Here is a 24,275-nt window from a genome sequence, read left to right as displayed (position 1 = left end):
GTGGCCTGTGGCTACAACAACGCCCTGGGTGACTCTCCAGATCATGCTGTGTGGGAAAAACCTAGTCCCCTACGGCTGCCCACTCCGTGATTCCATGTCTGTAATGTTATGGACGTGAGGTCATTGTTAGGTGTTGGAGAGGAAGTGGAAGCAGGATAGGATCTGAGGGGGCCACAGAAGGAGCCACAGAGGGGCCACAGAGGGAGCCACAGAGGGGACCACAGAGAGGGCCACAGAGGGGGCCACAGAGGGACCCCTGTAGTGATCTTTCCTGGCTGAATCAGTGTCAGTATCCTGAAGGTGACACCGAGTTATATTTTTATGCATTTCTCCATGGAGGGACGCCGGAGTCTGTATTATTTCTCACAAGCCCATGCCAATGTATATTTCTTACAAGTTCAAAGAGCCGTTTAAACACGGCTTACCTTTTTAAAGTATAGAGCTCTGTTTCTTCAGAATCTTTTGTGGCATGTCAGCATTGCTAGCCGTTAGGAGAATGACCCCTCTAAACCCACACTGAGATATTATCATGCTCCTCTCAGAGTGGCCAAGGCAAGTGGAGATTCTCAAAGTCAGGAAGAAGACATTTGGCACCCACTCTCTCCCTGCCAGTCCTGTGCTCACCTGCTTTAAGTAGACCCAGGCTATCTGATCTCCATTTCTTGCTCAGCCCTCCGTGGTTTGAGTCTGATGCTACTAGGAGAGATACGGACCAGGGTGCAGTTAAAGAGGGCTTCCTTATTCAAGGAGGCATATTGTAGGGTGGGATGGTGTTGGGGTACACCTGGGAACCAGGCACAATAGTGGGGTCCGGCTGTTTCAGAGGAGTCCCGACAGATAACCATCCAGGAGTGGCTTGTGAGGTGGCTCAGCCTGGGGTAGACTCAGCTAACACAACCCACTTAAAGCCTCAGTCACATGCCCAGTCAGCAGATAGTAACTGGGAGGGCTGGCCTAGGAGGAATGAATACCTTGGCCATGTGCTTCAGCCTGTCTCCACCTCTCTCTGCCCTTTGAGTGGAAAAGGAGCAAAGAGAGATGGGCAGAGAGACCAGAAGGTCCGAAGTAAAAGGAGTGAGTGGTCCTTTTTCTCACTCCAGCTCTGTCCCTCTGCTTTGGTCATCCCTGCTCTGCCGTTCTCCAGTCTCAAAGCTACCTCTGTTGCAAGTATTGAACATGCCTGGTCCTTCTGCACTGGCATTTGAGTGCTGTCCTTTGTGTGTGTGTGTGTGTGTGTGTGTCTGTGTGTCTGTGTGTCTGTGTGTCTGTGTGTGTCTGTGTGTGTGTCTGTGTGTGTCTGTGTGTGTGTGTCTGTGTGTGTGCACGTATACACAAGAGGTGGGGTAGATGTATAGTGGCTGTCTTTGGACCTGGTTCCCTTACCACCTTCCACATGTGTCCCCTTCATTGACTTTGATGGAACACGTCCAAGTCACCCTCAAGCCTTTAGGAGCAAAGCTTTAATCGCCTACAAATTTGGGGTCTTGCTTCCCGAACATTCCTTGTTGTGCCCACGAAACCTGACATAAACCAGCACCTCTCTGTTGTCCATCTGCTTGCTTTCTTCCCCAATCAGGAATTGCCTGTCTAGTCTATGTGCTCTAGAGATATGGGAAAAGTGCTGTCCGTGGAGCCACAGTGACTTGGCTGAGGCCCCATGGAGCAGGCTCAGACCTGGACTCTGTCTTTTCTACTGTCACCATCTTGCAAACCAGCTGAAGGTATCCCTGGCTACAGTGTCCCCTAAGTTAGCAGTTTGGGTAACAAGACTTGTCATCTCAAGGCTCTTAGTGATGTGCTACCACAAACCGTTCTTCCCATTCCTCTGACCCCACCCCCACCCCCCATCCTCCAGCCCCGATAAGGGGCAGGGACCACAGCGTCAGGCCTCTGTGTCCACCCAGGACCGAAATCTCTGTTGATGCAATTGTGTGAGCTGTAAAGGAGGCAGGGGACGGGGCGCTCAAGTTAATCCCTGGGAACTTGGCCTGAGAAGTGAGAGAATCCAGTGTGGTCACATTCTACATCAAGAGCAGAATGGGCTGAGACGGAAAGGCTGTGAGCTGCTAACTCACTGGACTGCACCACATGTTTCTCTGTACTGCCGGGAACCAGGGTCTGTCTGTGCAGCCAAGCTTCTGGCTATCTGACGCCGCCACAACACTCATGAGCATCCAGGGCCAGGGCTGGGTCTGAGGGCTTCTCCCATTCTGCATGCCACAGATATGCTGAGTGAATCCAATAGGCGCACCTCCCAAGTCTCCGGTTAGAGCATTACCTTCAGTGTTCCTGGTCATATAGAGTCCTCCTGGTGTCCTGTGCCCTGTTCAGCCAGGCTCTGCCCGATCTCCAAATGCGCAGCCTGGGCTTCTCATCACTTCACACCCCCACTATCCATAAACACAACTTGCCACATGCTGGGTATTCAAGAGAGATAGCCTGTGGCCCTCCACTGCTCACGGGCCTCACTCCTTTGATCTCCTGTGTACACCCCTCCGTGCCCTGACTCCTAATAAGCTGCTGCTACATGCTAATTTGCTAATTCAGCATGTCCCAGATGTTTGATAAGGAGACTTTTTGACTACCCTACCTCTACAGTTCTTTCAGACTCCAAAGGAGTTAGGACCAATTTCTAAAGGTGTGTCCTGGACCACTCCAGATGGACAACATTTGAACTAACAGCACTACCCTCCAGCACTGTTCTGATACCCACTAGCATCTGAAAGCCTGGGGAGCACCCCAGGGAGCTGTGCTGGGGAGCATCTCAGGGACCTGTGCCGGGGAATACCCCAGGGAGCTGTGCCAGGGAACACCCCAGGGAGCTGTGCCAGGGAGCACCCCAGGGAGCTGTGCGGGGAGCACCTCAGGGAGCTGTGCGGGGAGCATCTCAGGGAGTTGTGTGGGGAGCACCCCAGGGAGCTGTGCGGGGAGCACCCCAGGGAGCTGTGCAGGGAGTACCCCAGGGAACTGTGCGGGGAGCACCTCAGAGAGCTGTGCCGGGGAGCACCCCAGGGAGCTGTGTGGGGAGGACCTCAGGGAGCTGTGCGGGGAGCACCCCAGGGAGCTGTGCCAGGGAGCACCTCAGGGATCTGTGTGGGGAGCACCTCAGGGAGCTATGCGGGGAGCACCCCAGGGAGCTGTGCCGGGAGCATTTGGGAAGGGGTCAGCTCCCACTCTGAGGCAGGCACTGAAGTTCTGTGCACAGTATCTAAAGGTCTGGAGCCACAGCTACTCAGGAAGCTGCAGCACCACAGAACTGCTGAGCCGGACTCACCAGAGGGAAGACGCTCTTGTGCTGGAAGGGTTGTGTGGAGGAAGTGCTCCCCTGTGTTTCTGAGTGTCCGGAAAGGGTATTCTGTGGCAGAGAGGAAGGCAGTCCTGTGCATTCTTCAGCCCAGAGTGGCCTCTGAGCTGCCACAAACAGGATGAAGTCCAAGCCACACAGCGTCCCTTCCTGTTGCCCATGTGGCAGTGGGGAAACTGAGACTCCCATAACAGGAGCCTAGAGGATTGTGGGGTCAGGATGTCCTGGGATAAGCCTAACCCTGAGCTCCTTCCTCTCTGTCCCCAGTGTGACAGTCACTTCTCTATGCAAGTCATGGGGTAGCATGGGGATGGCAGCTGGCTCCTGGTATGGTGTCCCAGAAGTCAGGTAGACAGTGGAGTCTGTCTGCAGCCTCTATCACTTTGCACTTCTTTGATATCTGTGAGCAGTAGGAGGACTGAACAGATGATGTATGTGTACGTGTATCTATGTATAGTATGTGTAGTATGTATACATATGATGTATGGTGGGCATTCATATGGTGTATGATGTGTGTACGTGTGGTGTATATTATGACATGTGCTATGCATATGTATGTTGTATGTGGTATGCATGTGTATGGTATGTGGTATAATATGTATGGTATATAGTATGCATATATGTGGTATATGTAGTATATTTTTGTATGGTATGTGTGTATGTATAGTGTGCATATGCATAATATGTGTTGTGTGTGATAGTGTACAATGTGTGGCATGTATATTGTGTGTGGTATGTATATGTATGTTGCATGATATATATATATATATATATATATATATATATATATATTATGTGTGGTATCTATATTATGGTATGTTGGGTATATATGTATGATATATATGACATATATATGTGTAGTATGTGGTGTGTATGTGTATATGTTATATACATGTATGGTGTATATGCATGTATAGAATGTGTATTATGGTATGTAGTATGTATATATATATATATATATATATATATATATATATTTGTATATATATCTATCTTAGGGTTACTATGACTGTTATGAAACTCCATAGCCAAAAGTAACTTGAGGAGGAAAGGATTTATTTGGCTTACATTTCCATATCACTGTTCATCACTGAAGGAAATCAAAACAGGAATTCACTAGGGCAGGAACCTGGAGGCAGGAACTAATGCAGAGGCCGTGGAGGGGTGCTGCTTGCTTGCTTGCTCCCCAGGGCTTGCCCAGCCTGCTTTCTTACAGAACCCAGACCCTCCAGCTCCACAATGGGCAGGCCCTCCCCTATCAATCACTAATTCAGAAAATACCCCACAGGCTTGCCTATAGCTGGATCTTATAGAAGCATTTTTTTTCAATTGAGGTTCTCTCCTCTCTGATGACTTTTAAGTTAACATAAAACTATCCAGATATATATATATATATATATATATATATATATATATATATATATATTACATTTGGTATGTGTGGTTTATATATGTATAGCCTGTGTGGGGAGTGTGTGTGTGTGTGTGTGTGTGTGTGTGTGTGATGCATGTGGTATGTTTACGTATGGTGTATATGGCATATATGTATGTGATGTGTGTGGTATCTACATGTACAGTATGTGTGGTATGTACACACAGACAATCATGAGTCACATAGTGAAGTTTCAGTCAGCAGCAAACTACATGTACCACACCGGGCCCATAAGATCATAGTGAAAAAACTTTGTTACCTAGCAACATCATATCCATTGTTTTGTCTCACACAAGGCATTTCCCACAGTGCTGTGGCAGTGCCTTTATATTGGTGCTACTGTGGTGCCCAAATCAGAGCCCAGGTCATGATGGGTTCTGTGCTACAGCCTGAACAGGTCATCGCACACCTGCTTTGCGGGCAGGGTTGTGACCCCTCCTCTATGTTGTGTCAGTAGCTGCCCAAGTGTATATGGGGACACGCCCCTTTCCACAAAAGCTAGTGGCTCTGAGTAAGAGTGGGTCCTGGGATGGACCAATCTTCATAGATAATCAGTAGATTGGGTCCTACCTGGGACAGCACCAGATATCTAAGCATGAGGTCATAGGACACCTAAGGAGCAGCAAGGTGTCCTATTGGTCCAGCTCGCCTGGGTCAGATAGAACATTGGGTCAGTTTCTTTCGTGTCCCCTCCCACTTGACTTCAGTAACCACAGCTTAGTTTTGCTCTCCTGAAACTTTATGTAAATTACATCTTATATCCCCTACTCCTTTGTATCTCTTCTCCGCATTGTCTGTGGGGTTTGTTTGTGCAGTTGTGCGTCGCTTGCGTTTGTTTATTCTCACTGCTGTGTCATAGTTGAATCTGTGAACATAGCAGCTCTTCTGTTCGGTCAGCTGTTGGCAGGCATGTGGGTGGCTCCTGGCCCAGCACTGCTGTGACGATGCTGCAGTGTTCTCCTGTGGTCGCCCCTAGGGATGTCGTGTTTCCACCTAGGGATGGCTCCTGTGTCTCCGACTTGCACGACGGTGGGCAGTTAGACTTGGGGGAACGATGGAGGCTGTCAGAATGAAGTTGGGGGTTGGAGGGTTTGCTGGGGTGATCAGCAGCCAGAGGGCAGTGACCACCTTGTAGAAGTGGCACCAAGTAAAGCGTTTCCTGTCTATGGGGTGAGCCATGTAGGAAGCCTCCAAGGCCACAGGCCACAGTGGATGAAAGCGGAAAATGCAGCCTTGCTTGACTTGGGGCTTCTCAGGAGGCAAGGCGTAAATGATTCAAAACTCCACCCCTGCATGGATGCTTCATCACATCCAGTTTATTAGAGCCCCTAGCCAGGGAGAAACCACTGTCGCCGAGCAGGCAGTGGTGGTGCATGCCATACAGTCATGCAGAGTGTCTGCTGGGTACTGAGGCATTGAGAACGGATCCCAGGTTTCAGCAGCCGAGATGGGGGCACATGGGGTCCTGACTACACACCTCCGGAAACACCATCTCAGTGAGGGCCTGCATGTGGGAGGAGACCTACAGTCTCCACAGTGTCCCTCTGATGCTCCTGCTGCAGTAGTCCCTTAGGTGGCTCCCTCCAGCCCCTACCCATGCAGGCTGAGGTGTCAGAGAGGCCCCCGTTGCCCTCTCAGGCTTGGACCTCTACCCAGTTGTTTACAGCATCTTGGCCCCAATAGTGATACCAGCCCCTCTCCTTGTCTCTTTCAGAATGGCAACAAGAACAACTCCCTGGACATGCTGGGCACAGATATCTGGGCCGCCAATACCTTTGATTCCTTCAGGTAACTTCCTCCTTTTTGTCGGATGTCCAGGGCTGGTGCGGGGTCTCCTGCCATGCATCAGGGCTTATGGGGTGGATCCAGTATGGAAACAGAGATGATGAGGCTGGAGGGGAAGGAGAGCCTCTAGCAGAGGCTCCGAGAAAGGAAGAGCCAAAGGGCAGAGGTCAAAAGGAAACCGGGCAGCCTGAAGGGGAGGGGGAGAGCAGAGGAGGGACTGGAGCCAGGTGGGAGCATGGAAGAAGGGGCACTTGGCTATAGTGGGAGGCGGAGGTGTCACCACACACACACACACACACACACACACACACACACACACACACACACCCTCCCCACCCAACAGAGAAGAGGGACTGGACTCTGTGGTCCAGAGGTGGAGTGTCTCTAAGGGATACATGAGGTTTGCTCCTTAGCAGCACACACACAGAAGGAAGACTGACTGGCTCAGATTTTAGAAGGTTCCTGATGGTGCTTGGGATTGACCAGGCTCCTCAGGACTTGGGACATACCTCTGGTTCTTATCACTCTTGTTGAATAGTGGCCTTGGGCTCATCTCTGTCCCATCCCCTGAGCTACTCAACTCCACGCTACCTAACTACAGCCTCTCCGTGGTGAGAGTCCCAGGATGGCCCTGCTTACCTTATCCTGAGCACAGGTTTTTGTCCTCTTTCCAGCCCTTTTTAAATGTAGGCATGAAACACATTGGGTTGTTGTTGGGGACTCCTACAGAGTGGGCAGCAGGCCCACATTCGGGTTTGGGAAGCATATATTTTCCCACAGCAGAGTTGAAGAAAGGTGAAGCCCTGATACCTTGAGTTCCATCCCAAGTGGGGTCTGAACCTCTCTGCCCACTGAGCCTCCTGGCTATCCTATATTAAGGTTTCTTTTATTTGTCGCCCTCCCTCGCCCTCTAGTGGTGCGACCTGGGACCTGCAGCCTGAAAAGCTGGACTTCACCCAGTTCCATCGGAAGGTCCGCCACACACCCAAGCAGCCCCTGCCGCACATTGACAGAGAAGGGTAAGGATTGGGGGGGGGGGGGGATGCTCTTACATGGAGAAGAGTAAGGTGTGGGGAAGGGCAGGGCTCTGTTCCACTGCACAGGGGACGCAGAGTGAACTCATGTCCTATGTGTCCTCCCTGCTCAGCCCTGCAGGCGTACAGGCTTTTCTAGAGAATTCCTCCATCCTCCTCACCAGCCCCTATGCCTGCTCCTGAGCAGACACAAGAGTGTCTCTTGTCAAGTGGGCTCTCGGGGGTCACCCACTGGAGCCTCTAGGGGGTTTCCCTGAACACATCTCAGATTCGGTAGGCGTGAGGTTCCTTTCCCTGAAGCCATGTCCAGCCTGTGATTGGTGGACAGCGTGCAGCTTCATGCAGCCAAGGATAGCTATGAATGGAAGCTCGATTCAAAAGTGCAAACTTCCTTAAGACACTATGAGGTGCGTGTGTGTGTGTGTGTACTTGATTTCGAGGCTTCAGCTATATAGGCGACTTTGTCTTGCTTCAGTGTCAGATAGTTAGACAGACCCAGTAGAGGCTGGAGATTCACACTTCACACGAGCTCCCGGGATGCTGACCCGCCTGCTGATGGAGGAGCTGTGGTTTGGGAATTGGTCCCAGTGCAGACTTCACTGCACTCACCCTTGTTGGTTCCAGGAGCCAGTATTACCTGCCTTTTGAAAGGTGGCCTCAGGGCCTGAGCTGCCCTCAGGACACATAGGTGGCACCAGCCAGACACAGCCGTGAGATAGATAACCATTGCTGCTTTTCAGTTGTCTTTAAAGTAATTTTTTACAGAGGTAAAGTTCATGCAGCATAAAAATCAACCACTTTAAACCTCGATTTGATAGCGTTGAGCGTGTTTACAGTGCTCTGCCATCACTGTCTCAAGTCTTCTTGCTGCCCCCATACAGGATGGTCACTTCCAGTCATAACCTCATGTCCAGCCCCTCCCCTAACCCCTGGTAACCACCAGTCTGCTTTCTGTTTCTGTGATGTATTTATTTTTTTCTGGGTGTTATGGAATTGGAATCATTTGTGTCGTTTCTGTCTGTTGTCTTTCCTCTCTGTGCTTTCAAAGGTTTGATCACTATCATCCATGGACCATTCCTTTTTGTAGCTGAGTAATGCTCCTTAGCTACTCTCCATGGAGTTATGGAGTAGCTGAGTGAAACTCTGTGGAATAGCTGAGTGATACTCGTTGTTTCCAGCTACTCTATGGAGTAGCTGAGTGATATTTCATAGAGTAGCTGAGTGATACTCCATGGTGCCAGCTACTCTATGGAGTAGCTGAGTGATATTCCATAGAGTAGCTGAGTGATACTCCATGGTGCCAGCTACTCCACCATTGTTCACTCATTCATCCACTGCTGAAAATTTGGGTCCTTACCTTTTATAGAACCTACAGCTTGGGACATTCCATCATGAGCTGGATCCCCTTAGGTCCCTCCTTACGAGATTGCTCAGCCATGCGGGAACTCTGGGTAACGTTTTCAGGAGCTGTAAAGTGTTCCCAAAGCTGATTATCATGCATCGTCACTCATACTTCCCATTTTTGCCATCCTCGGCCTCATTTGCTTCCCACTTTGGGACTCAGTTTTACTGTTATGATTTTATTTGCTTTCTCTCCTGTCCCTGCTGCCCACTCCTGTCTCCCTGTTACTCTAACACTAAACGTAACCGACATGGTGGGATGTCTTACTGTATGCCACGTGTCCTCTGGCAGCCGCTCTGCCCCTTCCCATCCGTAGAGATCATGCCTCTTGGTGGCATAAGAGGCTCTGAGCAGGGACCTGGGAGCAGCGATGGCCTCACCCTGTTTAAGGGCCAGAATAATGGGGTTCAGAAAAAATTAAATAAAATACCCATGCAATGAGGTAAAAATGAGGGACTCTGGAAGGTAAAAACTCTAAGGAGCACTGTGGAGACATTTCCTGGGCAACTCCCGTCCCTCCTGTGTGTGTCCTCTGGGAGAATGCCTGGTGACACCAGTGGGGAAGCTGAGACTTGGGAAATGCAGGTGACCATGGCACTTTAGACTGTGAGCGGTGGCACTTTAGTCTGTGAGTGGCGGATGGGTGTGTCTTAGTTAGGGTTTTACTGCTGTGAGCAGACACCATGACCAAGGCAAGTCTTATAAAGGACATTTAATTGGGACTGGCTTGCAGGTTTAGAGGTTCAGTCCATTATCATCAAGGTGGGAACATGGCAGCATCCAGGCAGGCATGATGCAGAGGAGCTGAGAGTTCTACATTTTCATTGGAAGGATGCTAGCAGAATACTGGCTTCCAGGCAGCTAGAATGAGGGGCTTAAAGCCCACACCCACTATGACACACCTACTCCAACAGGGCTATACCTAATAGGGCTATACTCCAACAGTGGCACTACCTAATATTGCCAATCTCAGGGCAGAACATATACACACCATCACTTGGTGTGTTAGATTCACTCACACAGAGGAGCAGCCCCTTCATAAGTAGGTTGTGGGAGGTACTGATTAAAGTCTGCGCAGGGAAGATTGTTCTGTGCCCAACAACACTGTCCTGTCTAACACCAGAAGACCAGACCACCCCCATTCACCAGTACAGGCCCTCCTCCTCTGACTAGGCTCGCCCACCAGCAGAAGCTGGCTCAACTCTAGGGGTGGACACCCTGGCCCTGGACTTACCCTACCACTCAGGATTTATGAGCAGTGCCCTGTGGCCACCTTGTGGCTAGGGCAGGAACTGCCTCCCTCCTTAGCCTTGCCATGTGAAAGATGGACTCCACGTGTCCAGCCGCTGCAACCTCCCTCAGAAGCAGGTTGCCAAGGCTTCCCACAGCCTGTGTTCCCATAGAGGGACAGAACTGGAGCGAGCCGTTGCCTTGGCAACCCCACTGGCAGCAGTGACTCAGCTGGTCTACAGCCACCATCTGCCTGCCACACCTGCAGCATAGTCGGAAGTTTCACCTTGGCCGGGCAGGCTAGGGGTCAGAGCTGGCCTCTGTACACTGCCCACTGCTGACCTCAGACTGCTTAGGTGAACGGGCAAAGGCCAGGCCCATACTTGCTCGATGGAGTCTGCCGTGGGCTCTGAGCCCAATTCCATCTGGTGAGTTCAGTTCCCTGGCGTGTTTTACGCCCAGGAGACCTTTAAGAGTGGTAGCAGCCATTCCAGTGGGGCCAGTTTCCCCGGTGCCTTCTTCCTAACATCTATGGTCTGCTCATGGCACATAGTTGGTGCTTTCGCAGGCCAGTGGCACACAGTTGGTGCTTTCCCGGGCCAGCCCATCACTGTCAGGCAGAATGCTTCGTCCAAATACGGATGCGTGATCCAGCCAGGCCATCCTCTGCCTCCTTGCTGTGGCCCAGAACTTCACAATGGGCGTAGTAGCCAAGGCCTGACCTTTCTTTTTCTCACCTTACACCTGTCACACCCTCCTCATGTCCTGTCTGCTCCATCTCCATCTGCCTGAGCCTGGACCACCCCAGGTATCTCCTCGGCACACCCTCCACTTCAACACATATTTTGCTCTCTAGCAAAATGAAGCCCAAAGCCCAGCTTGCAGTGTAACTGATTTGAACTCATGGCTTTACTGTGCCTCCCACTCAATGGCCTGTGACTTTCTTCACTGTCCCCTCAGACTGTCCTCCCTCCTGCCCTCTCTGTCCATCACCTCTACACCCCGCCCCTCTGGGTTCCACAGCGCCACCTTGTGCCCTGGATGGGGTACTGGCCACAGTTCCATTGGGCTATCTCCCACCAGTTCCCTGCTTGTTGAAACTAGGTGCCGGGCTAGGCCCCCAGCCCCATGTAGCCGTGCTTAATGAAGAAAAGGAAGGTCTAATGGAGACCAAGTTCAGATCCTTGTTTTTTTCCACCTAAGCCTTTGCTAATTTGGCCTGCCAGATTTTTTTTCCTGTCTAGGTTTCAAGATATACACACACACACTGACACACTCTGACACAACCACCAGACTTTTGGGACTCTTGTCTCATGCTGCCCTCTAGTGGAGGTCAAGCTCACAGCCCTAGGAAGTGAGTTTCCAATTTACTGTTACTTACCAAGACCTCTAGGGCTCTAAGGTGCCTGTCTGGAACCACATCTGGCTTGTTTTCCTTGACGGGAAACCAGAAGCGATGCTAGGCAAATATTTAAACAAATGAGAAAATTACTCTGGAATTTGAGTTGAAGCTGGAGGCGTTGTCCTTGGGGAGAGTCAGAGATGAGAAACATGCCTGAGGCTGGGGCAGCCTGTGATCCAGGCTCTCATTGGTCCCCCCACCTCTGGCCCGAAGCAGCGTGATAGCAGTAGGACTGGCCGCAGCAGAAGGGATATACTTACCTTGTGCCTATGTTCTTATCATTTTAATCCACGAGCTAGGTTATGATTTGGGGCACTTTTATTATCCCCATCCCCCAAATGAAAAAACGGGGGTATAAGGAAGTGGTTTACAGAGTCTCTCGGGAAGGGATGCATCTGGAGTTCAAACTCTGGCAGTCTGGTGCTAGCGGCTGTACCCTTAAGTGGGCAAAAGAGTGAGAGCTTTGGGCAGTGAACTGGGCCAGCATTCCCAGTCAGCATGCGTGCTCATCCAGAGTGACCCTGAATACAGCACACACAATATAGCTGAACGGCTGGTGCAGCCAGCGTGAAGACGAATGAGAAGGAGGCTGCACTGGGTTTCTGCCATCTCCTGCCTGCCTGTGTGACTTTGAGACGGTTGTCTGGTCTCTCTGTTCACTGATTTTTTTTCCTTCCATACAATGGGGCCAAATGAACCGGCATTTTCAGGAATTGTGGGGGTGGGGTGGTCATTAGCTGGGAGCTTAGCAGCCGGGCCTAGAAGGGGGCATCAGCAGGTTCATCGCTCACCTCCCTTCAGATGTGTGTTGCAGGAGGGCTACAGGAATCCACCCCGGGAGCCCTTTCCTTGGCTGAGTGGCTGAGAACAGGGCCACACCTTTCCTGACCCGCCCTCCTCTCTTGTAGCCAGGCAGGGACCAGGGCTTGCTGAGCCGTCTTCTCAATGCGGTTCTGTCTTTTGTGGTCTAGGTGTGGAAAGGGGAAGCTGGAAGATGGAGATGGTATCAGCCTGAATGACATTGAGAAGGTCCTCCCGACCTGGCAGGTAGGTCCTCGCTCTTCTCTGCCTGGGCAAGCCTGCCTGCTGGTCCCTTGCTCCCGCCAGCGATGGACTACGGCATGGGTCATAGGAGCAGGTGGGCAGAATGGGGACTCACCAGGGACCAGCTGTCCCACTGGCAGTGTTTGTGGCAACCCACCTTGGTGATACCATAAAAAACATTCAAGGACCTGTCTCGTGAATGAAGGGGACTTGGACTGGCCACTATTCTAGCTTGGAAGTTTTTCCCTTGGCCTGACACCACGGCGGGTGAGCATTCTGTAGCACGCTCCCACGGGTGGAAGATCTACAGAGTGTCTAGTGTGGCTTTTGAAAACTGAGTTTGTCCTGCCAGCCCCGGCACCCGCTGTGATTGCTGATTCTGTCCTTGACTGCGAGTTCCTATCGCAGAATGGGTCGGAGCTCTGAGACAAGGAAGACTCGCTCAGCAGAGCTGAGTGAACTCGGGTCTAGAGATGCCAATAATTCGAGACTTCAGAGGAGACGGTGGGGACCTAGCTGTCCTAGAGATGGCACTTAGAGCTATCACACCCACGCACACACACACACACACACACACACACACACACACACACAGAAGGGACTGGAGAGTGGGGCTCATCTCGCTCCCGAATCTCATCCTGTTTTTTCATCCTCTCTCCTCTCTGCCCTGCCTGGAGCCTGTCACTTAGAGAGGCCGGGGAGTCCACAGTGTGGCCCCAGCACTTGAGTGAGGGTGGGCTGGCAGAGTCTCTTTCCCATCTCTCTCTGGGTTTACTAAGTTTCTTAAATCTGGAGTCTCTGTGTTTGCCATATTTTGAAATGTATGTGTGATATGTGTGTGCTATGTGTGTATGTGATGTGTGTGTGCTGTGTGTGTGTATGTACTGTGTGTATATGTGATGTGTGTGTGAGATGTGTGTGTGCTGTATATGTGATATATGTGTGTGATATGTGTATGTACTGTGTGTGTATGTGATGTGTGTGTGCTGTATGTATGTGATGTGTGTATGTGATGTGTGGGTTCTGTGTGTATGTGCTGTGTGTGTGTGTGATGTGTGTGTGCTATATGTATGTGATGTGTGTATGTGATGTGTGTATGTGATGTATGTGATGTTTATGTATGTGATGTGTGTGTCCCTATATGAATGTATACAAGGAGATGGCAGAAAAGGTTTCCCTCAGTTGCCATCTCCTTTATTCTTGGAGACTGACTATCTCGTTGGCTTTCTACCACTGTGGTAAACATCATAACCAAATGCAACTCAGGAAGGAAAGTTTTATTTCAGTTAATAATTCTGTTATGAAGGAAGTTGGAGCAGGAACCTGAAACCTTGAACTGAGGCAAAAGCCATGGAGAAGTGTTGCTTACTGGCTGGCCCCCTGTCGCTTGCTCAGCCTCCTGCAGGGATGCCACCACCCACAATGGGCTGGGCCTTCCCACATCAATCATCCGTCAAGAAAATGCTCCTTCAGACTTGCCCACAGGTCAGTCTGATGGAGGAAGTTCCTTCATCGAGGCTCCTGTTCCCCAGATGACCTGAGCTTTTGTCAAACTGATAAAAACAAACAAACCTAACCAGCCTGTAGACCAGCCTGGACTAGCCTCAACTAAACCGACTAGTCTGCAAGCCCCAGGTTGTCTCCCGTTTCTACCTCCCCCAGGTGGGATCATGCAGCACCAAGCCCAGCTTTAACACAGATCCTGGAGTTTGAACTCTGACCCTCTGGCTCTCACACAGGCACTTTATCACCAGCCACTCCCCAGCCTGCACATTTGGAAACTGTTCAGTGTGTATCCTCCTGGTCCCCAGTCTGTGCTTTCAAATGCCTGCGGGCCCCACTTCTCGTTCCCCAGGACTTGCCTGAAGTCTGCTCGTTTTTTTAAAGGTCTTTCCCCTTCTCTCTTTATTTGGAGTAACTTCCGTCGTGCCCTCACGCTCATTCATCTTTTCTTGTGATGTCTAAGCGTGTTAATCCCCTCTGGTGCATTTTCTCCTTTTTGGAAGTTACTGCGGATCTGTCTCTCCTGCCCTTCCATCTCTCATGTGTTTTAGTGTGAGACGTAACTTCCGACCAATGGTTGATGTCCTTCCCCACTTACCTATGGCTAGAACCATTCCAGCCTGTTTTGTTCGTTTGTTTTGGTAGAGTCTTTCTGTGTAGCCCAGGTGGCTTTAAATTCACAGTGATTCCCCCTGAGTGTGTGCCACCATGCTTGGCTTACAGGTCATAGTTGCCAATACATCAGAGTCAAGCAAGGAAGGAAGGAGCTAGTAAAGTGGCTCGCTGGGTGAACAAGCTTGCCAGGCAAGCTGGTGGCCTGAGTTCTATCCCTGGAGCTCACACAAAGGTGAAAGGAGAGAAACACTTCACAAAGTTATCTGCACCCGTGGGTCTGAGCACCACCCCCCACGTACAACATCATGTACATGTGTACATACACACACATACACACTCACACATGCACACGCACAAACAAATAAGTAAATTCTTTTTCCAAAGCAACTGCAAGAAGCGTGTAAGGAAGAGGATGTCTTGGTGAGAGAACAAAAGTGTCACCCCTTCACAGCCTCATCTCAGAAGGACAGGGCAGCATTGCTCTCGAGTATGCCATGTGCTGGCTGCACAGACTGAGCCTGCTGCATCATGGGAAGGCCTGCTCAGCTGCAGGACCATTCAGAGGAATCCATGACTTTTAAAACATTACAGGAAATTTCTACATACAACACAGAAACCTCGGGTCCCAGCTGACTCTGACAAACGTGGCTAAGCCACTGCGTGGGGGAATCTGCATTTCCTGTAGGTCTCCCTAGACTGATGCTGACACTGCTCTCTAGACGAGCATTCCAGGTCCCAGAGAAGCAGCTCTGTAGGGAATGGCTGTTCTGAGAGTTTGTTACATCCCTCTAAGCGCCACCCAGCTGAAGGTGCCTGCACAAGATGTCTGTTGGGGCTCCCAAGTGCCAGCTACGCAGGCCGTGGCATTGGCGTGTGTAGGGCTTCCCAGCCTGGAGTCACATGAGACCCTGCAGGATGTCTGGGACTACTAACCTCAGTCACTGAGAACCAGTGACTGGAGAGCATGCGCAGTGACCATCAAACACTGTCACTTCCAAATTTACCCAGAAGGCACTGTGCTCAAGTAAAGACCGTGGAGACCACCGTATAAGTATAAGACGAGAACCCCTCTCCAGCTTAGGGAACCCAAGCTGCCTTGGAATCTCTTGGCATGTATTGAGATAAAATGAATTCCACTAGAAACCCACTAGCTCCCTTCCTTCCCATCTAGAGCCAAGGAGTAGATAAAGGGGGCTAGCCTGAACTCATTTCCTACCTGCCTTCCACCCTCTCTCCTCAAGAGAAGACAGACACTAACATCACTCTAGCTCTTTCTTCCCCAACAGCTCCTCTTCCCGTAGAGGCCCAAGCTACTGTCCAGTCTCTTGACCCAGCTGACCTCCCGGCCTCTGCCCTGGGCTCAGTTTACCCTCCCTGCAGTGCAGCTGGGCCCTGTCCCCATTTGCCTCGATCCTTCATTTCTCTTTGCTTTTCCTCTGCCTGGCATCCAGCTCGTGCTTGCTCTACCTTGTCTTGCTGAGGTCATCTCCCCTGTGAAGCCCTCTCAGGGCAAGTCCATCCTCCCAGTCCCTCAGACCTCCTCTCACCCCTGAAGGATGGTTCCTGCCCCAGTGTTCCTTCTCATTCGCAAGTCAGACTCCCTTCCTGGATGAATAGTGTGGGGGGACTGTAGTGATATGTCCTTCATAACACACACTCAGGCCATACACACCTTTATAATACAACCCCAGTCCTTCTTGAGAGAATGTCATTGAAGAAGGGCTTTCTAGAGGCACGACTGTGACTATCTGGGGTTACAAATCATGGGAGTTTTATCTGCTCTGTCATTGTGCCCATTCCCTTCACCCCCACATCCCTCCACACTGCCCCCAGCTAAGAGCATCCTCTCTCACTTCCGGCTGATGCACTTTTGGGTGCGGTTTCTGGGCTTTGGCTTGAAGGTCTTTCCATCATCTCCTGTGTTAGGATTTCATAGGCCACAACATAGTATTAACCCCTCGAGTCTCAGTGGCTGCTCACACAGACATTAATATTGTGCTGAGGGATCTAAATGTCCCTGAGTTGCCTCCTTGGGGATTCAGGGATCCAGTCAGACTCTGTATGTATTTTTGTCACCTCAAGGGTATCTAGTTAGCCCTGGCAGAGATAGAGAAAGGGGTTCATGCCCTGGGTCTTAAATGTTTGGTCCCAGAAGAATGCCTGGACAGAGTTAGTCACATGACTACACTCAACTGTAAAGCAATGTTGGGGGAGGGGACAGGCAGCGCTGCTCAGGCACCTCCACCGATCGTCCCCTCTCTGTCCCTCACTCAGCTAACCTTCTAGGGTAGGTTCTCTGACCCAGCCTTTGAGAGAAAATGGCATTTGTTCCTCAGGAAGGGCATGGTCCCTTCAAGGAAGCGACAGGAGTAACAGACCAAACGCCCTGTCGTTAGAGCTGTAAGTGCCTAGCAAGACACTGGCACTTTGCCCAGGTCACAGTCCCTAAGGGTGAAAGTCTGTGTCCTCTCCCTACAGGCGCCACCTTCCTTCCTAAGTTGCTGTATTTTCTAAAGCCTTGGGGTTTCAGCTCAGAGCAGAGGACCCCAGTGGCCCCAGGCTTAATGACCCTGGCAGTTCTCCTGGGAGCACTGGGGCAGTGTGTGTATGTGGGGGGGGGGTTGTCCTCAGTTAGAGATCAGATGAGTCAGTGGTCCCTGGTCCAGCCCCTGTAGACAAAGCCCAGGACCCTACCCTTGGCAATCCTACCTGGGTGTATTTTCACAACGAGCAGTGGATCTTAGGGACAATCCCTTTTAGCGCCAACCATAGAAATTCCCATTGCTGGGGCTATTGAGACCTGTGGGCCTAGACCCTCAGAGCTACCCGTGGTCTTGGGGTAAGCAGGTGTCCATGTCCAGAGATCACACCTGCATCTCTAGGAACCCCAGCTGTAAGAACGGCTCCCCAACCACAAATAGCATTTAGTAAGGGCCAATGTAGGTAAGATTTGGCTTTGTCCGTGTGTGTGCCCGTGTGTGTGTCCGTGTGTGTGTGTGTGTGTGTGTGTGTGTTCTGTGGAGGCCAGAGGACCGCCTCAGGTGTCATTCCTCAGGCACTCCTTCTGCTTCCTTTGGGACAGGGTCTCTCATAAGCTTGGGGCATGACAGCTAGACTGGCTGGCCAGTGAGTCCTGGGAATCCTCCTGTCTGTCTGTCTGTCTGTCTGTCTCTCTCTCTCTCTCTCCTCAAATCTGGGATTGCAAGCACATGCATCTAATGTGGCTTCTGGGGGGTCAAATTCAGGTCCATCTGTTTGTGAGGCAAGCATTTCACCTATTGAACCATCTCAGTGGATAACATAAGAGTCACCAAGGTCCATCTCCCTGTGGCGGCAGCAGGGGAAGAAGAGCGGGACACTGGGCTGGGTGAAAGCCCAAGGCAGGCTTTACAGTACCCACTAGCACCTGCTGCTCTGTGTGGTTCTCGCCTGCCATTGCTCTCTAGGACCTCTGGTCAAGTAATGCATCCGGAGGCAACATGGACTCAGAGTTCAGTCATTCTGAGTGGTGAAACCATAGGGCAGGGCAGAGCCTGGGGCCCACATGGCTGGGTGAATGTTAGGGTCCTGGGGAATTTGATGTGCCACTGCATGGTGAACTGAATGGCATGGTCTGCCTGCTATTTTCAGTGCAGTTGGTGTTCAGTTACCATCATGGAGGACTGCATGCTGCCACTAGAGGGTGTTGATTCATCACTCTGCCACTAGAGGATGTTACTGTACAATTCTGCCACTAGAAGGTATTGATGCACCACTCTGCCACTAGAGGGTGTCACTGTACCATTCTGCCACTAGAGGGTGTCACTGTACCACTCTGCCACTAGAGGGTATTGATGCACCACTCTGCCACTAGAGGGTGTCACTGTACCATTCTGCCACTAGAAGGTGTCACTGTACCACTGCCACTAGAGGGTGTTGATGCACCACTTTGCCACTAGAGGGTGTTGATGCACCTTTCTGCCACTAGAGAGTGTCAGTGTACCATTCTGCCACTAGAGGGTGTTGATGCACCACTCTGCCACTAGAAGGTGTTGATGCACCATTCTGCCACTAGAGGGTGTCAGTGTGCTGTCTCCTTGTCTAGCTGAGTGAGAAGCCCTGGTCCCCAGCAGTCCTCTCCTCCATATCGATGCCTGGTGATCAGATTGTCCCAAAACGTCCCTACTCAGATCTCAGAGGAGAGAAAAGAAGTAAGACACACCACTCAGGACCAAACATCCTGTGCTATGCTAAGATCACCAGGAACCCTCAGAGCATATGGCTGCTACCCCCAGGAGGACAGTTACACAGGCAAGAGGACCACCTTCCCCGGGTGCCTAAGCGTGTAAGGAATGCAGCTTCGATGTGAGTTCGAGAAGCTGGAAAAGTGTCAGCCTCTCTCCTTGGAAGGACAAGAACTGGTAGGGCACGCAAGGGGACAGATGAGGATCCAGGATCTGAGCCATCCAAGTTCAAATTCAGGAAGGAATGAGGCCTGCTCCTCTTGCACACCCCTGGCCTCACCTCCATCCCAATGCTAAAGGAAGTCCCAGCCTGGGCGTTATCACCACCAGGTGTAGTGGCTTCAGGAGCCATTTCCCTTCATTGCTGTGAGTCTCTGCCCCATCCCACCCACCTCAGCCGGCTTAGCAGCTATCATAGAGAGGTACCAAGCTGACAGGCCGTCCTTCTGATCTCTAGGCAGTCCCAGGGTCTCCTTCACATTTCCAGGGCACAGAGAAGAGCCTTGAAGTCCTAATGAAGTGCCCCTCCCTCCCCTCCCACCATGCTCACTTCTCTGATGTCTTTTGTTGTTTCTGTAATACTCTTTAGAATGTCAGTGTTAGTTGATGCCTAAGTTTTTCCTATACAAGTGTGTGTGTGTGTGTGTGTGTGTGTGTGTGTGTGTGTGTGTTGTTATTGTGTTTTTTGAGGGTTTTTGGTTTGTTGTTGTTGTCGTTGTTGTTATTTTGGTGTTTTGTTTTGGAGACAAATCTCACTGTGTAGCCCAGGCTGACTTCAAACTTACTCTAGTTCACCCCCTGCCTCCAGTGTGCTGGGATTTATAGTCACGTGCCCCTGTGCCCAGCTAGGGATATGTTTTGTCCCTGTCCCTTGGATTCTTCACCAAGCAGACGGCATGCCGTCTGTGATTTGTTTGGCAACAGGAGTGACGGTACACCTTACTTCTTCGTTTTTGCATCTCGGCTAGGACATTTTGTAAACTAAGTCCTGTGCCTGTCAATAATTATTAGTTGGCTCTGACCTCGGTGACTGAGCTGGATTAGGGAAACTGGGCCAGGCTCTTACTGAACGGCCTGCGTAACTAAGTCAAATGGAATGTCTTGCCTCATGAGTGTGCCCAAAACACTCCCTGTGGTGGACCCCAAAAAGCCCAAGGGACAGTAAGTAGCCTTTTGACCTCAGGAGAATGTGTCTGAAGCATTTTCTTCCCCCACACAAGGGAACAAGAGGAGGCAGAAGACAACAGACGGGAATAGTAATCAGGGTTAAGCACGCCCCCTACCACGCATCAGATGAAGACTGGGTGGGGGTTATACACTCACCTCACCCCCTGGGGACCTGAGGGGAAAAGGTAATGTCAAAATGAAAATCATCCACCAAAAAAAAAAATGATAACCAAGAATTCCCTTGATTCATCTCATACTTGGCAAAGTAAATCCTGGTGCTGGGGCAGGAGCCAACTCTCTCCTCCAGTAGGTGGCGCTGTTACCGTGTGATAACAGGCGAGTGGGGCCCTCTGCCCTGCATCTGATAGGCAGTTGTGGCTGGAGTGGCTGTGGCCAACTCTTCAGCCATCCAGATGGGAAAGAGTGACTGTCATTCCCTAAGGCTGTGTTGTCACTCTTGCCAAGTCTCCTGGAAACTTCCGGGATCTGTGAACTCATAGGCACAGGATTAGTAAAATATCCCAAAATGCCTAGGCACAGAAGTCACATGAACACCAAGCTCCACGCACCCCAGCCCTGACTCCGGCCCTGACCCCCTCCCCCCAGCACTGCCCCCAGACCTTAAGGCTGTGCTACTTCTGGTCACCTCACAGTCCTGTGGGAGAAGCAGTCTGACTTCTTTCATTCTGTGCACGAGTACTGACTGGATGGACTGGGTTCAAATGCGGGGCCCGGGTACCTTCCCTGTAGATGGTGCACGGCATTCTCTAGTGTCCCCCCAGTGAGACACCACCGACGGGTGTATCGCAATGACTAACACTTGCTAACACGCACCAAGCACTTTCTTGAAGACACACCTCTCTCAAGACAAAAGAAAAAAGTTCACAAAAAAAACACGGAGTCTGTTTTGTGTGGGCCTGCAAGCCTGCCCTGGAGTGTGGCCGAGAGACCCAGTGAGACTCGGTTGGAGAAAATGGATTTTCACTCTCATGGCAGGTGCCAATTGTGGGGGCTTTTGTCTGGTTTGAACCTGGGCAGGTGCTATGTATCCTGTCACAGTCTCTGTGAGTTCTCATGTGCAACAGCCCTGTTGTGTCTGGAAGACACCGTTTTCTTGGCTCTTACAGTCTTCCCACCTTCTCTTCTGCATAGCTCCCTGACCCTTGAAGGGAGATGTTTGATGAAGACGTCCTGTTTACAGCTGAGGAGAGACTTCTTATTGAGTTCGTTTTTTGCAGCTGTCTTCTGGTCAGGTGTCGCCTTCTCAGTAAGGCCTCTGAGCTATGCCATCCCTGGGCTCCCTGCCTCTCCCTCTTTATCCTTCCTCTTGGTGCCTGCCACACACAGGCTCTATGGACCTCTCATCATTCACCCACTCATTGTTAGCTACACGTGAACACAGCCAGGGGGCTCACGGTTGGATGTGAATGAGCCCCGCCCGGATTGCTCTTGTCCCCAGGGTCTTACACTCACTCTGTACCTTGGTCCAGGACATTTATCTCTACCTCATAGGTGCCATGAATAGAGCCTGTGTGTCCTGTCCCTGAGTTCTCAAAGCCGCCTGGTGACAGGTTCGCTCCATTATCATTTTATGGTCTGAAGAGCTAGTGTCAGTTACCTTAGGATTTGCACAGCCTGGCCCATTTGTTCGTGTGAGGGAGAGGTGTGAGGAAGAAGAGGTAGCAGTTCCACAAACCAGTTTTCTGGCTCTAGGCAGCAAAGGATGTGCAAGTTAGAGGTGAGTACCATTCCTTGATTGGCACAGAGAATGTGGCCGTCTTCTCTCTCTGCTTCTAAAGGTGATCTGTATGGAAACTGGTAGGGAAGATAGGAGGGAAACACCTATGACAGTTTTAAGGAAGGGTCAAACATCAAACAGGTTTCCAAAGCTCCCCTTCCCTACTGACCGAAGACGAGTACCTACCTACAAGAGCCCCTCGCCTCTCCATCCTGACCTTCCCCCAGCGTCTCCTCAATTAGGACAAAAACAGGATAAAAATAAAGGAGACCAATCCATGGCTCCCTGTCTGAGGACCCAGGTAGTAGGGCCCGTGGGGAACGGGAGCCCCGTGCTAGTGAGTCGTGCCTATTGTAATTTTCACCACTTGTGAGGCTTTTATAGAAATGACAGACTACTTGGGAGTCGAAGACTCCTGGTGTTGACAACCAGGAAGGGCCCTTGGGAAGAGGCAACTGGCCCAGTCTGAGCAGGTTCTCCCGGGTCCTTCCCTTCCCATCCTGTGAGGAGCAGAGTACAGGGAGCCAGGATCCGAGGTGGCAGCTGCCTTCGGAACTGTGTAGGGCTGGCTTCTAGGGGACCAAGGAGCCCACCATCCTTATATGACCCACAGTCAGGCCAGGGCCTGGCAACCTGCAGTCCACACACTAAGTCTAGTCCTCTTGCCCATTTTTTTGCAAGTTTTATTGCCGTATAGCCTCTGCTTTCTGTTCATTGGCTGTGACAGCATTGGTCCTTGTAGAGCTGTAGAGCCAGGTCACCGCCCTGTTGATGCCAAACCTACAGGACTTTTTTCCTATCCAGTCCTTTACAGAAGAAGGTTACCTGGACATCAATGTGAAGAAAGCCAAACCATCCCCCACCATGGCGCGTCACACACCTCTTCTAAAATAATCCTGTCAGGGCCTCCGTTTCTTCGGCCACACAGTGAGGATCATATACCTGTGTCTGTCCTTGTAAGACTAGGCTGGAGTCCAAGGTGTGAGCCACACAGAGATGGACAGGTATTTGTAAGTTGCCTTCGCAAAGTGCTTCCTTAACAGCCCCAGTTCTGATCACAGTGAACACACAGGGCCGGCCTGACGGGCGAGGAGCCGTTCTTGGGTGTCTTGGAGTGACTGGGGACAGAGGTTCTCTTGGATTCCTGTGGCTCCCTCAGACTAAGTGCTACAAGAATGCCTGCCGTCAGCTCACTAGAGGGGCTGGGAGCTTCTCCCAGGTACCCATAGCCTTCCCCCCAACACCCAGGCCCCCCCCATCCGTCACTCCTTCCCAAAGTTTCCCTCTTTCTTCTTTGAAGCCATCCTGAATAAGTCAGACCACATCTGCCCTGGGAGCCTCCCTGGGCCTCCTAGGGACTTGATGCTAGGCCAGTTTTGAGTGTGTCTCATGTTTCATGACCCCTCGCGTGTGTGTGTGTGTGTGTGTGTGTGTGTGTGTGTGTGTGTGTTTCCCAGAGGAGGGAAGCCTTGAACTCAGCCTTGGTTGGATGGGGGGAAGGGTATCAGGAATAAGAGGACACAGCATCAAAGTGAAGTAAGCAGGTAATGGTAGAGAATGGAAGGATGCCGTGGAGAGTAGGGGCGGGGCCTTCCGGAGGGGCGTGGCCTTCCGGAGGTGGTTCCACGAGCATCAGGATCAGTTGGTGCAGGGTCAGGGCCACATGGGGCTTGGCTGGATGTTCTTGAGTGGGATGAAAGAAGGCTTTGGCAAGCCATGGACTGGACTCTGTTGACACTTCCTGAAAGAGGTCACAGGGAATTTCTACAATCATACACAGCTCCCAGCAGCTACCAGGTTGACTCTTCAGGTCAGGTCAGGGTAGGGACTGTGAATGACAGATCTTGCCACCACTGAAAGGTTATCTGCTCCATGCCCTGCTTTGAGCCATGCCTATAATCCTTTGCTGAATTCCAGAAGGTTTCTGTCCGTCATGAGGGGATGATCACAAAGGCAGCGTGGTCTAGAGAGCTTTTGTGGGAAGTAAGAGTCACAGGCCTAAGGGAGGCCAGGCTAAACGCTACCTGCTTCAGGGCTAATGTGATGACAAGAACACCTGCCCTTCCCTCTGCTACCCTGCCGGAGGGTGGGTGGGGCTTGGGAAGAGGTGGCGCAGAGGCGCCAAGCACTCAGTGCTGGGAGCAGACCATGAGTTGGCTCACTAAGGGCACAGAGGCAGTTCGTCTTCTAGCCACCAGTACACTAGTCTCTGCTAGGAGAGCATCTATGACCCATGATGGGTGAGTCAATCTCACCCCCCCGTAGCCTCACCACCCACCTTACTGCAGTTTGCAAGAGCTAGACACACACACACACACACACACACACACACGCACACGCACACGCACACACACACACACGCACACGCACACGCACGCACACGCACACGCGCACAT

General features: G+C 51.3%; 1 protein-coding gene across 5 annotated transcripts in view; it reads left to right on the top strand.

Annotated features, from left to right (window-relative positions):
* Ctif (cap binding complex dependent translation initiation factor) overlaps positions 1–24,275 on the top strand; it is a 266,258-nt gene that overhangs the window by 83,215 nt on the left and 158,768 nt on the right. For all 5 annotated transcript variants that reach the window (XM_029546899.1, XM_021214567.2, XM_029546901.1 and 2 more), the window contains 3 exons: positions 6,451–6,524; positions 7,436–7,540; positions 12,561–12,636. In XM_029546899.1, the coding sequence (XP_029402759.1) occupies positions 6,451–6,524; positions 7,436–7,540; positions 12,561–12,636 (255 nt within the window). The remainder of the gene's footprint in view (positions 1–6,450; positions 6,525–7,435; positions 7,541–12,560; positions 12,637–24,275) is intronic.

This window comes from Mus pahari, chromosome 15 (assembly GCF_900095145.1).
Source record: "Mus pahari chromosome 15, PAHARI_EIJ_v1.1, whole genome shotgun sequence".
Taxonomy (NCBI): domain Eukaryota; kingdom Metazoa; phylum Chordata; class Mammalia; order Rodentia; family Muridae; genus Mus; species Mus pahari.
Note: the sequence above shows the minus strand (reverse complement) of the source record. Positions and strands in the feature narration are given on the sequence as shown.